Here is a 13,459-nt window from a genome sequence, read left to right as displayed (position 1 = left end):
TGTGGGAAGGTGTGTGTGGCAAAGTGAGATATTAGGTGAATAGCGCCTGGTGTGATGCCAGCCGCAGCTCAGAGTGGCACACAGAAGCATGCCGTGCCTGGATGGCTTTATGCTAATACCGCGGAAGCCCCTGTGGTTTAGAGTCAGCCTCAAGCCCTCTTTTTATCATTTCAAATACGAAATCATTCCTACCATCTTATTCTCAGCTGTGCTCTGAGGCTAAAGGAGTCCAGGCTTTGGACCTAGAGTGCCATTGGTTCAAATCTCTGCTCTGATCCTTGTACCTGTAACTTCATGACCGTAGATGAGCCTCTTAGAATCACCAAATCACTTATTTCTCGTCTCTAAAATGAAAGATGGATTCCCCTCTATGGTATAGATATTTGTTAAAAAAAAAAAAAAGATTAAGTGAAAAATACACAAAATATAATGTCCAGCATTTAGTAACTGGATATATTAGAAAGAAAAATTGGGGATATGATATCTCTTGCTACATGAGTCCTCTGTCAGCAATGTCTTTGATAATCGCTCCAAAATATTTATATTAATATTGATATATCAGGGAGACAGGAAGTAGTGACTGTTGCACTATGATGCTTATGTATGTGCATGTATGTATATATACATATGTGTACTTATATATATGATAATATGTGCACACACATGTATGCACAATTTGTACTTATGGGTATGTGAGTTTTATCTCCCTTCTGGCCCTCACCTTTTTGTGCCCTTTCTGTGTGTCATGTTTCCATAGCAACCTGGCCTCTTCCCATCCTTCCAACCACAGACCTGCCTAGTGAGTACAGAGCCGGGCTGCTCTCCGCAGCACCTCTGATTGTATGCTTGTAGAAGCACAGACTACAGTCATGACTGCATGGAGTCTCCCAGCCTTAAGTGGTTTCCTAAGCATGCTGTCTGTTTGGCCAAGAAAGCAAATGAAGCCTCCTCCAAAAGAATAAGGGTGGTTGTTTGTGGAGGAGTCTATGCTGGAGGAGCTCTTTCCAAGTTGACATTTGTGTTAAAAACAGAAAAAGGATTAGGAAAACTCGGGGGCAGGCAAAGGCCGGCAGCTCCTTTCCCGGGTTTTACTGCCCCTGCCTCTAAAATGCACGCAGATGTGAGCACACGCACACACGTGCCCAAACAGGCGCACGCACGCTCACACACACACCAAGAACAAGAAAGTGAGAAAAGGCTGAGAGCAAGAAACCAGGGGAAAAGGAAAGGGCTGTTCAAGAGGAAGGTAGGAGCTGTGCCCCTTGACAACATGGCTGCCCTTGTCTCACTGCAGAGCACACTAGAAGGAGCCACGGCCCCTTCTTTCTGTTCTCAAACACTGGGTCCTAGAAAAATCATAGAACAAAGCCACCTCCCTAGGCTGCTGGGTCTGAAGTGCTAGACCTCCGCTCCTGACAGCAGACTCCAGGGAACAACTGCATCCTCTTCATCAGCCTGAAAACCTGGCTGAGTCCACTCTGAAATCTTCCAGGCTGGCCTTCGTGATGCGAAGGGGCATGCTCGCTGAGGACCTGAGGCCCTTGGCTAGGCAACAGGAGTGTTTGTGCTTGACCATGTGTGTTCCAGCGTTCTGCAGCGAGCAGGGCTTTCAGCTTTTACTATGTTTCTGGATGCAGAGAGAGCTTGTCCTGCCTCCTACCAAGCGGCAGTCAGAAAAGGTAGAAGACAGATCTGCAGACACCATAGCTAAGGCTTCTGAGACATAATTAAAGAGGGGAGAAAAGAGTTTCCTGATTCTGTGTGCTGCATGGAGTGATCCCCACCCCCCACCCCCCGAAGAACACAGCTATGGTCTGCTTTCTCCTGTGTTCCTGTGGGTGTGTGTGTGTGCTGAAATGACTTTCAATTCCTGATGTCTCTGAGGTTTGGTTTGTGAGCAGAGTAGAGTGAGGACAATAAGCTGGGCTCGTTTGCATGGATTTGATGCTGATGATGGGTTTGAAGATTTTCTTGTTTGTGCTATTTTTGCATTTGGCAAAGGAATGCAGCTAACAACACCCTTTCTTCTCCCACTGTCCCTTTCCAACCTACTGCTGTATGTGTCCCAGGCAATAGGAGAAAAGCTACATGACCCGTTTGCACAACCCTATCCTGTCTGAGACACCTCTGTGAATCTCGGTCTTGTCCGTCAGTAAAACATGATCTTGGCTCTAGACTTCTCCTGAAGAGGAATGAAGTATTTCTCCCCTGACAGGAGTTTCGTTTTTGCACGTCAGCCATTCCTACCCACAGATAAGACGCTTAGTTGTGAAATCTGGGATGAGGAAGTTGGAGACTGTTTTATTTGAACCACTTGACTACTGACCCAAATCATAAGTCCCAGTGGATAGTGAGATAAAGGAGAGTCGTCATGACTGGCAGCAGCCTGAGTTAGCAGGAATGTGTTCGCTACCATTGAGATGTAGGGTATGTGAGCTGCAGTGGAAGGGGAGTAGCTGGCATTGTGCAAAGCTCCGCCAGTCAGGTAACATGGGTGAAAAGAGGTAGTGTTTTCCAGGTGTGTATGTGTGTATCTGTGTGTGTATGTGTGGTGTGTATGTGTGTATGTATGTGTGCATGTGTGTGCGTGATGATATGTTTATAATTACAGGTAAAGAAAGTTTTCACACATAAAATCAAGAGAAACTGCTTGTCACATATAATTCTTGCCAGGCACCCTTGGAAAGAATCTGTGTCACAACAGACCATAAAATCATGCATTCTGTTAGCTCACCGTGGCAAAGGGGTATGGCACTCAGCTAAGACATTTCTCTCTTGTTGTTATTTTTAAACATACCTTTCAGAAAGATATCTTTACCTCCCATCTTTGCTCTCCTCTCTTAACCTCAACTGTCCATAGCTAGAACCCCCCCACACACACACACACAAAGGCACCATTGGGTCCCTAGTAGTTAAGTGTATGTTTAATGTCACTCTCCGTGTGTTAGACCAGGGCTGGTTTCTGCTGTTTGGTATCAATGCAGCCATTTTCTCAGTTGCCAGAGGAGAGGATACCTAGTCCTTTACCTGAACTTGCCTTTTCCTTTTCTATGTGCCTTGACTCTGCGGAGTCCCATAAGGTGTTAAGAACATCCCAGGAATGCCATAGGAAGTAGAATTAAACCCTCCAAGCTGTTCCTCTCTGGCCCAGCGCCCTTCAGTCATCTCCCTCCCCTGTTTGGCCAGGACAAACATGAAATGACTCTCATTAATTAAACACAACCTATTATTCTTTCAGGACTTTTCCCTGATGACCTACAGCTCACTGCCACTGCTTCCCCAAGGATGCTGGGACAATTCTGGAATCTACAAATATATAACGTGCTTTCTTTTATTTTCTTTTCCTTTAACAGACTCTGAGATTGACCTTGATTGACATCTGGGCCTTGACAGAAATACTCCCTCATTTTTAAAGTGTTCATGCTCGCTGGTGTGGTATTAATACGCAATGTTGCAACTGTATCTAATGCTTACTGGTGTTGTTAACTAAATGCGCTATAAAGTCTGTTATTCTTCTCCGTCTGGGCAGAACGGCTGCCCTCCCAGTGTTTCCTATATAAGCTGCTAATTTAATTTGATTTCTCCTTTTATTTAGTCTGTGATTTTGTTGTTGATTTTTTTCTCCCTGCCCATTGTTTACATCAGTTTTTAATTTTTTTGTATTTTTCATGTGACCTCCTCCACTTTCCTTTCAACCAATCATGTGCGTGCGTATCATGTGACTTTGTCATGTGGCTTGCATGGTGCTGATGATGTCGTCCACGCTGGTGAACAGAAGGTAAAACTCTTTGTTCTGATTAGAGGAATAAACCTGGAACCAGAGCCTGGCACACATTTCTTCCTGTCTCAGATATATTCAGCAAAGCCATCTGAAAGATTTACTATTGCTATCAAATCACGTCTAGAATTCAGCGGTCCTTGCAACCTTGACATGGCAATTTAATAACTTGACAGCCTTCTGTTTAATATGTTCCCTCAAGAAATCTGGTCATACCAACTGCCCTCTCAGGAAAGCCACGTTAGCCGCAGTACATTGTGGGAACTTGACTTTTTAACAGACGTCACAAACATTATTTCCCAGAAAGATGCTTTGAAAATTAGCCTCGTTGTTTAACTTTATGTACAGTAGTAGCTCAATAGACCACAACTGCTCGAAAATCAGTTGCAACCCCTGTGGAAATGTTTTGCAACCTTGAAATGCTCCAAAAAGAGAAATAGATCCATCCCAGCAAAGATTTCACTCCTGTAAAACCAGAGAGTGAGTCACAGAACTTGCATAAATGGAGGACTTTCTGAAATAAAAATCTGGATTGATAACCGAGGTGTCACTTTTCAAGAGTGGCCCTCCCCCAGGCAGGAGGCACAAATCAAGCAAAAGTCACTTGGCAATTAACGATGACTGGAAGTCTCCATGTAATCAAGGAGCACATGATTGACCCTTACAGAAAAGGAAATAAAATTATAGCCTGATGAAGCGCATAACGGCTTTGAAATAATTAGTTAATACTGTGCCTGTCACAACCTTGTTAAAGCATTTCTCACTCACCATCAAGAGAGAAGGAGGCCTCTGCGTCTAGCTTCCCTCACTAAAATCAGACCTATTCAGAGCCTCCCCTGGGAGTCACAGGCGCTCTGTTCCCTCCTAACTGTAAAGTTTTACTTCACATCACACCCTAAAGACACATACAGGCTGCAGTGATCACGTAGCCAGACTAACACCAATAACCACCCGGTGTGCCTGCCAATGCAAGAGCCTCCTCTCCATCTCACCTCACTTTTGACCTCACTTCTCTGAGAACTGATTGGGCGACATCCACACAGTCAAAATCTCAATGGCTCGTCTTGCATGGTCTTTTTTCCTGGTCTGTTCTCTGGATCACAATCCCCATGTGTGTTACCCCGTGTAATCTCCTTTCCTTCTCCCTCCATTTACTGAGGACTTGCTCTTTGTTGCTTTGGCAGCATCCTAATCCAGTCCCATTTACATCCAGACCCCCGGACTTGCAGAGGGAGTCCCTTATTTTCCCACAATGGGTTGTTTGATATTTCACATGGTGTGTAATAGGAATGTCCCTAAAACAAAGGAACCTTGCAAACCACAGTATTAATTTGATCCATGTTAAAAGTTGATATTGAATCTGTCAGTCTTTGGACAGAGAACACTGAGAGTTTAAGATTGCTAAATTTTAAAGATTTTGTAACCCCTCACCCCAAATATAGTGACTTTCACATTCTCCTAAGTTGGCTACCAGCAGGGGCAGACTTCTGTCAGACTCATGGTGACTGCTAAGTGGCTAGTATTCTAGAAAAATAATCCCTGGGACTTTTCTGTGGGATACTAAGTGTGTGCAGTCTCTGAAGTTTGAGTTTGAAGGTTTGTTTTTTAAAACAAGTTTGGCTATTTCAGTGCAATACTGTAACTCAGGATAAAGTAAAGCACAAAGTTGACAACAGAGAAATTTGTTGACAACAGGAGGACTCTCTCCAGGACCTGTAATGAAGGCCAAAATTTTGGTGGCAAAGGTTTCCTCCTAAAAGCACACCTCAGTGCTGATCTTAGCTGTCAATTTAAAGATACAGTCACTGTGAGCCTCGCAGGATTCCGGGCTGCAGTTGGCACTCAGACCCTTTCCTGTCACCTGAAAAGGGTAAGCAGAAGACTTGCAGTTCTGGTGAATGACCAGCAGCAGGACAAACCTTTAACTAAACAGGAAAGAAAAAAGTAAGGAAGGATGGACAGGTTAGAGCAAGTAAAATGTATGGGGCAGGAGAATGAAGATTTGTTAAGGACAATTCCCCCCTCCTTTTCCTGGTCGTTAGGAAGAACCTAAGTGACCTGGGCCTGAGCTCAGATGATTTAAATAAGCTAGGAGGACCTTTCTTGTTAATGGATTATACGTAGGACAGCTAATGAGATGAGGTGTTCTCCAGTCCACCCTCTATCTGTCTCTTCCCACCCAAAACTGCCTGGGATGCATTTAACTGGCGCTGGCTGCTCCGATAACCCGCCCAGCACTATTTACTATGTCCCGAAACACTGAATGAAAGAGAAGAGAGGTTAAGCCAGGGACTGAATCCCATTCCCCATCATCAAATAGTTTTGACGGAGAAGAGAGGTAAGCTTAAGCACCGCCCCCGGGTAGCAGGAGTGAGTGTGTTGGGGTGAGCTGAACTCGCCCGTATGTGGGCTCATGTACCCCTGTGTGTCCGCAGAGCTTGAGGTAGCGCCACAGAGATGACGTCATGGGTCATTGTCCGAGGACTCTGTAAACGGGACTTCCCATCTCCCGCCTTCAGCATGAGTGTGGCAAGCCTGCTGTGCCCCCTCTGTCACTGTGTTGCATGTCAGCATGGCTCCCTTCATACCTGTTCATAATGATCTTTATTTTTTTTTTCTTTAGCTACTGACCCTGACTTGTATTAGGCAATGCTGGTTCTGATGAACTAAATTCTTTAACACCCACTCTTCCTTCTTAGATCGAAAACATCACTAACCACCCCTCCCACACCCTTCTTTATTTTATTTATTTTTTTTACAGCTGTGTGTTTGGAGCCTCGGCCTCTGACAGGTCGACACAGACTTTCTACCAGCCCTTTCTGCGCTAATAGCCTTTGTTCCGAAGGATCTCCCACGCTGGCGGCTCCCAGGGTAGAGAGGTAGCAAAGAAAGGTCCTCAGAGGCGGGGCAGTGGTGGATTGTCAGCCTGAAACCTTCCAGTAGGAACCGGATTCCCTAAGATCGTCAGTGTGAGGACAGGAGCATGCCAGTAGCCCACTTAAAACCCACGCCAATGTCCATGGGCTAGTGAGGTTGTGTACCGCCCCCTTGTGGCACAGAGGCAGAGTTCACTGGGTCAGAGTTCTCTCTGTCCCAATTTCCTCAGTCTGGATCAGCCCCATAACCACAAGCCAAACCTTCATGGTCATTTTTTTTTTTTTAGAACAATAAAACAAACATAATTGGTCAATTAATCCGTTGGTGCTTTCATGCCACCCACAAGAAGGGAATCGGTATTTTTGTGGTTCATTCTGTCAGAGTTGATTTGTTACTGTCGAATTTGCATTTTGTGCTGTCATTCAACCCCTGCCTTCTGCCCCCAACACATATTTATAATTCCTAAGAGAACTGGGGCCGGACAGGACTTGTCACCAGGTGCTTCAGTGAGCGTGACCCCAAGAAGCTCAACATCCTTTCTCTGTTATGACCTAAGGAATTGAGACTGGAGAGATGGCTTAGTGGTTAAGAGCACTGGCTGCTCTTGCAAAGGACCTGGGTTCCATTGCCAGTGCCCACATGGCAGCTCACAACCTTGTGCAATTCCAGGATTAGGGGACTCTGAAACCCTTCTTAGGTACCAGGCACCCACTTTTGCAGAATCCCCCGAAGCCAGGGATTCGGGTGGCAAAGGTCAGGTCACCTTAGGACAAGCATATCTTTAACCCCAAAGAAAAAACACACTTGTCCCCAGGGACCTCATTTAGGGTGAACAATGCTGAAGACAAATTGTCACCTTTGTCTTTAACAAACTGTGAGCTAAGCTTTGGAAGTATGGGAAATCTAGAGAGGGATCCCCAGAGAAGTGTCAGGGAGAGTTATAAGGACCGAGAGCACACACAGCCTACATCACATTAGAGTCATTCATTTGACATCTCTAGCTAAGAACTCCCATTTCAGGAAGGAGAATTAGTGGTCTAATCACTCTAAATCCCGATTCCCCAAGGCAATTTGCTAATCCCCAAAGGACCTGTCAATACTGTTCCTTGAATGGAACCCGTAATGTGTCTGAGCTGGAGACATGAAATGGGCTTCCCATGTGAATAGGGAAATCATTTATTCTGGACTTTTATATAGAAGCATATAATAATTAAAAAAAAAGATATGCCCAAAGTTAAATTTGCTGATAAGAAATAACTAAGCAAAGGAGCTGGGATAAGCAAAATGAGTAGTGGTTTTAATTCAAAACAATGTTATTTGAGAGTAAAAATACAAGATTTCAATACCAAGTACAGATCCATCCTGAGTAGAGCTGAGAATGTAGACCCCAGTGCAGACCTGGATGAAAGGGAAGATAGAGTGATCGAGGGCTGGAATGTTGACTCCGACCCACGTTAGTGCCAGCACCCACACTGGGCAGCTCACAACCACCCGTAACTGTGGCTCCGGAGGATCTGGCACCCTCTCCTGACCTCTGTGGGCACCTATGTGCACTTATGTTCGCAAACATACATACATGCATCGTTAAAAACAAACATTTAAAATGTGTGAACAAAGAACAGAGATGGAGCCCGTGACGGGTAGCTGGGCCCCTTGGTCTTTCATGTGCAGCATGCTGGTGGCGTTGGGCTTCCCGGAGTGGAACAGGGAGTCTTGTTCTCCTTTCAGAGTTCACAGAATCTTCCCCAAGTCCCAGGCTTGCTATGATTTTTGTTGTAAAATCTTTTCCACCTCCAGGCCCCTGCTGAGGAGAGGAAAGGTATGAGCAGGCTCAGCTTTAAGGAAGGACTCAGAACCTCAGTTAATTCCAAAGAAAGAACCTGTAATCTCCATGGCCAGAAATAAACGTTTCAATTTTGGTTTCTCGGAGGGCACTCATAGGCCTGCCCATGGTGTATCCGACAGTACTCGGCCTTTTTTATACTATTTTTGCCTTGCATGCATGACTTATGTTCTGCTGGAAAACATCAGAACTGTCCAGAATTTCATATTTGTTATTGTCGAAGTTTATTTTTAAAGTAAGACTGTGTTCAGCTTCAACATAAAATATTTGTAGGGAAAAACATTGAATCCTAGATGAAGCTAAATTCAAAGGGTATAATTAACCCCAGGGGTCTTCTTAAAGCAACATGCCTATTGCTGATGAATGGCAAGCCAACATTTACAAATAATTACAATATTGGTTTTTACTGAAATTGCCCGTAATGATTTCAATCACAGCAGCAGCCACCTCAGAACCTTGGGACCCCCTAAATCATCTCCTCTGCTAATGTGTTCAATTAAGCAGTGTGCCTCTTTAATGATGAGGCCCCATTGCCTCTGCAGTGTCCCCTTCTCCTTCAAGCATGGCTTCGTGCAGAGAGGACAGTTTCATTAGCCCCATTCCTAATCTACAATAAAAAAAAAAAAACAGACAGTGAGCATTCAAAGGTGCCTAAGAGAACTGGTTGAACAATTGCTCTGCCCCAATATTGATATACTTACAAAAGCTTATAGGGCCACCAAATTGGTCCCAAGTTCTGTCTTAGCTGAAAATGGTCTTCCTTTAGGCATGCTGTCCCAGGAAAGGTTATTCTACTGCCCAAGGACCACACTATCTTTTTTAATGATCATAACTATATTTTGTTTTCATTTTGCTAAAAAAAAAAGTCTCATTCATCTTTGAGATATCATTGCCTAATAGATAACTTCGAGCACTCAATACAGCATTATTAATCATAGATAAATTAATCATAGATTAATCATAGATACAGCTTTCTAAATGATAACCTAAATACTACATGATATAAAATGCTCTGATCTCCAAGAGAAAATAAATATGTATCAGAGTAACCTTGTCAGATAGAATGATAGCTAATTCCCTTCTGGGTTTGGAAAATGTTAGAGCTGTGGTTACAGAGTTTAGGGGTTGTTTTGAGATTCTAATTATATACATATATGTTTCTGAAACAAATTTAGAGATAAGAGACTGCCTTCAACAGGGCTTCTGGGGTCTTCAGGGACTCCTGGAAGAGCTGTCTGTTCATCCACATGCCTTTAAAGAGACTTGGAACTCTCTTTCCAAAGACAAGATTTTTTTTTTTAAAGAATACTTTGCAAAATTGTAAAGCAAGAAGTTGACAACTGTGTGTTTTATTGTGATCTTAGGGTGTGTCTCCTGGAAAAAAAAAAAAAAGCTAGCTAAAGGTCAGTTATTATGTCTTCCACCCTCATGGTGTTGTGAAGACTAGTCAAGAAAGAGTTGGTAATCCCCCTAAATCAACCCATGTGTGGACGGCAGAGGTGCAAGGGGCCTTACATTTGATTCTGTGCCCCTTTCTGCAAGTATGGAGACACAGCAAGGCAGCGATATAGAGGATGTTTCATACTTCCCATGAATCAGAGTTCAGAGGGCATGTTTAAGGTCTTGAGACTGTGGGTATGCTTTGAATACTCCATTTTGGAAGGAAATAGTGAGGAGGGTTCAATGAAGCAGCTGGATGGACTCCCCTCCATCTCACTCTAAGAAGGCCTCAGGCAAAGCCTCTGGTCTTCCGCTGCCTGATGAATCCCCTCCTTCCTCAGGGAACATCCACCACAGTTCATGTTGTGACTCTCAGTGCAGAAATCTATAATACCATTCCCACTCAGTCCTAGCCACCAACCATCTCAGTTAGCCTAGGGTTAAGGATATTGCCGGGATATTGAACTTTCAGTGCTAAAACCTGTGATGTTTGAGGATCCCTGGGATGAGTTGGTCTCCTTAATGCTGTCAGAGAATAAAGCCGCTTGAGTTCTTTCATGGCTCCTTCAGTGCTGCTGTACTCAGCACTGTGGAATCTACCCAGAAGCTTTGCCTTATTCTAAACTAAACTCTGCTTTGAGTCCCACTGGACATTTATAATAGTGTAGACACAACTGACTTACTGCCTAAGATGATAGAAAAGCCCAAAGGAATTTGAAAAGCCTACAGAGTTTGATATATCCAAACTGGGCCTAAATGGTTTCCTCTAAATAACTAAGGATAGTGGCTACATTCTAGCTCAAAAATCAGGACAAGTATTTTTTTAAAACCTATTTATCTTTGCATTCTGTTTTTTGAGTTTCTTAAATTCCCAACCATAGAACAGATACCAAGCCTGACTTTTTCTAAATACCATCAAGATTATGCGCCCTCCCTGTCACAGTATACATTCCCCCTCATTTCTTCTAGTTCTCAAAGCATACCTGAGCAAACATCTCACCAAGGGGTCCTGCGACGGCAGGAGTCTGAGTCTCTAACCAGCTCCAGCTGATGCGCATGCTACGTCTCAGGGGATGCCTCGGAGGGCTCTGAGTAGTTTGTTCTCTCTGCTTCCACCTTTAAATCCAAGGGAGGGTCCCAACAGCTCAACAAGGAGACGAGATTAAACTCCAACTTTCCCAGCAGCTTTCCTTGTATGGCTAGGGCTGCAGTGTGAGGTAATTAGCTTCTTAGCAAGACCCTCCCTGGCTTTCCCATCACAGCCCCATTTTTTTTTTAACAGTAACCTGCTTAGAAAATAATCTATAGCCTCCCTGAAAGATAAGGAAATTGATTAGAGAGTTTGGTCCTATCTGAAAGTCCTGGTTGCTCACAAGTATGGAGTTTTAATTTCAACCCTATATTACACTTCCTCATCTGCTCATCCAGCGTACGTGGGCAGCGTCTCATACAGTAAACCAGCACACACTACAGAACGATCCTGGCCCTGTCTGTTCATCACACACAAGTTCATCTTCCTTCTCCCACTTAGATTCACAATGCTACCATCTGAGTGAGCATTTAAACTCCGAATAAAGAGAGAAGCAAGAAACTTTTATCTTTCTTATTGTAAAATGTTAAAGCCATTTCACCCCCTCTCCTCTCACAAAGAAAAGGACTGCAATGATTGTTGCTTTAATACCTTAAAAAGCCAGAGATTATCTCTCACTCGACTGAGCCATAAATGTAGTTACAGTCACAGTCACAGGAAACTTGCCTATGGCAATTTGTGTTGTATTTAGCCACAATTGGAAACGTATTTTTAAGTGATCCTAAGCAATAAAATTTAATTCATGCAAAGCTAGTTGCAAAAACACAGCACTATTCACTCCCATCAGTGACCAAGCCCTCGGGACTAGGGTGAGTTATGATGTACGCAGGGATAAAAGCACAGGGCTGTTCTGAAAAGCAATTCTATGTTTTTAAATTTCCTACTCAGACCTGAATACATTTGCCCATATTTAAGGCACTCTGTCAAGATATGTCAGGTTTCTAGAAATCAAACCTGCAGAGTCGGAGGAAGAAATATGAGTACCGGTGAGAGAGATGGAAAGAAAAAGAACTGTGCTCATAGGGAGTGTTTTCTAGAACATTCCCACCAAGCACCCCCAGCTAAGACTAGGTGGGGTTCAGAGCTCTAAACTCACTGCTTCTTAACCATTTGAATTTCTGAAAGAGCAAGAAAAGTACCCAGCCCCACCGCATCACTCCATCCCATTTTGATGGGCCCATGTACCATTCTGTGGACCTGGATTTCATGTAAATGTACTGGCTATTTCAGGGGAACCCAGTGCACCCAAGCTGGAAGGGCAAATGGGAGAGGACGGGAACTCCATCAAGGTGAACCTGATCAAGCAGGATGACGGAGGCTCCCCCATCAGACACTATCTGGTCAAGTACCGAGCGGTGAGTAGCTTCCATCTTCAGTCTACTCCCCAACCCCCGCCCCAACACACACCCTAAGACCCTGATACCTGCTTTGTTGAATCAAGAACTCAAGAATCCAGGGTGAGGTGAGGCTAGGACAGGGTGCTACTGTGCATCTTGCAGAAGACTCTTGCAGAAGAGCAACAACAGCTGGTAACTGACAGTCTCACACTGTCAGTAGGTTGAGGCCGAGTGTGGAACTGAGATGCCTAGACAGACTCTCATATGACTTACTTCAAGATCCTAAGCTGGATCCCTTGCCTGGTCTCCTTGGCACCCTGGCCGGTGTAACTGCTGACAATAAGCTTGTCCAAGCTTCCCCTCTGGCTCACTCACTACCTACCTGAGATCGCAACTATTCCTTCTTTCATCACCAACCCCCAAACTGAAAATCACTCCTTTTCCAGTTTCAGAATGACATTTGGCAAGCAACTGCCTGGGGCAAGGGCAGTCTCTGGGCACTGGGAAAAACCCATTACTAGGATTTCTTAGTAGCTGGAGATCATGAACCAGAGAGCAGCTTGCTTTCTCCAGGAGGCTTTTTCCAGGAAGTTTGTTCATCCTCTGCCTCCCTGGGAATAGCTCCAGTGGAAATGGCACATGGGACCAGCCCAGAGGTACTACTGTATGGGAGGCCCTGTGGTTTCCTTACTGCAGGGAAGGATGCCGGGACTTGCCAGGTGGCTCTAAATAACCTACTTGGAGCAGGTGGAGTAGGAATAGCCTAGTTGAACTAGGGTAGAACACCTCTGGCTATTATGAGCCAGGATGACATCAAATTCCAGCTTTGACATTTGCCAGCATGTCCTTTGCAAAATAGGAATAAAATAACTTATGTCAGATTAGTTACAATATAGGCAAAGATTCCAAAATGTTCTGGAACTTTGAAACCTCTTCAAATGGTAACCAGGATGTGGGGCCTAGGTGGAAATCTCTCCTGTAGGGAGGCAATCTCCATGCGTGCTTGCCTGAACTGTCACTGCAGCTGTGTTTAACAGACAACGAAATAAAATGCTGAGCTATTTTAGATCCCAGTGACTTTAAGCATTCTCTTT

At 44.3% G+C, this 13,459-nt stretch overlaps 1 protein-coding gene across 18 annotated transcripts in view; it reads left to right on the top strand.

Annotated features, from left to right (window-relative positions):
* Ncam1 (neural cell adhesion molecule 1) overlaps positions 1–13,459 on the top strand; it is a 300,416-nt gene that overhangs the window by 267,967 nt on the left and 18,990 nt on the right. For all 18 annotated transcript variants that reach the window (XM_055622355.1, XM_055622349.1, XM_055622354.1 and 15 more), the window contains one exon: positions 12,259–12,383. In XM_055622355.1, the coding sequence (XP_055478330.1) occupies positions 12,259–12,383 (125 nt within the window). The remainder of the gene's footprint in view (positions 1–12,258; positions 12,384–13,459) is intronic.

This window comes from Psammomys obesus, unplaced genomic scaffold (genome assembly GCF_907164565.1).
Source record: "Psammomys obesus unplaced genomic scaffold, mPsaObe1.curated_primary_1811, whole genome shotgun sequence".
Lineage (NCBI taxonomy): Eukaryota > Metazoa > Chordata > Mammalia > Rodentia > Muridae > Psammomys > Psammomys obesus.
Note: the sequence above shows the minus strand (reverse complement) of the source record. Positions and strands in the feature narration are given on the sequence as shown.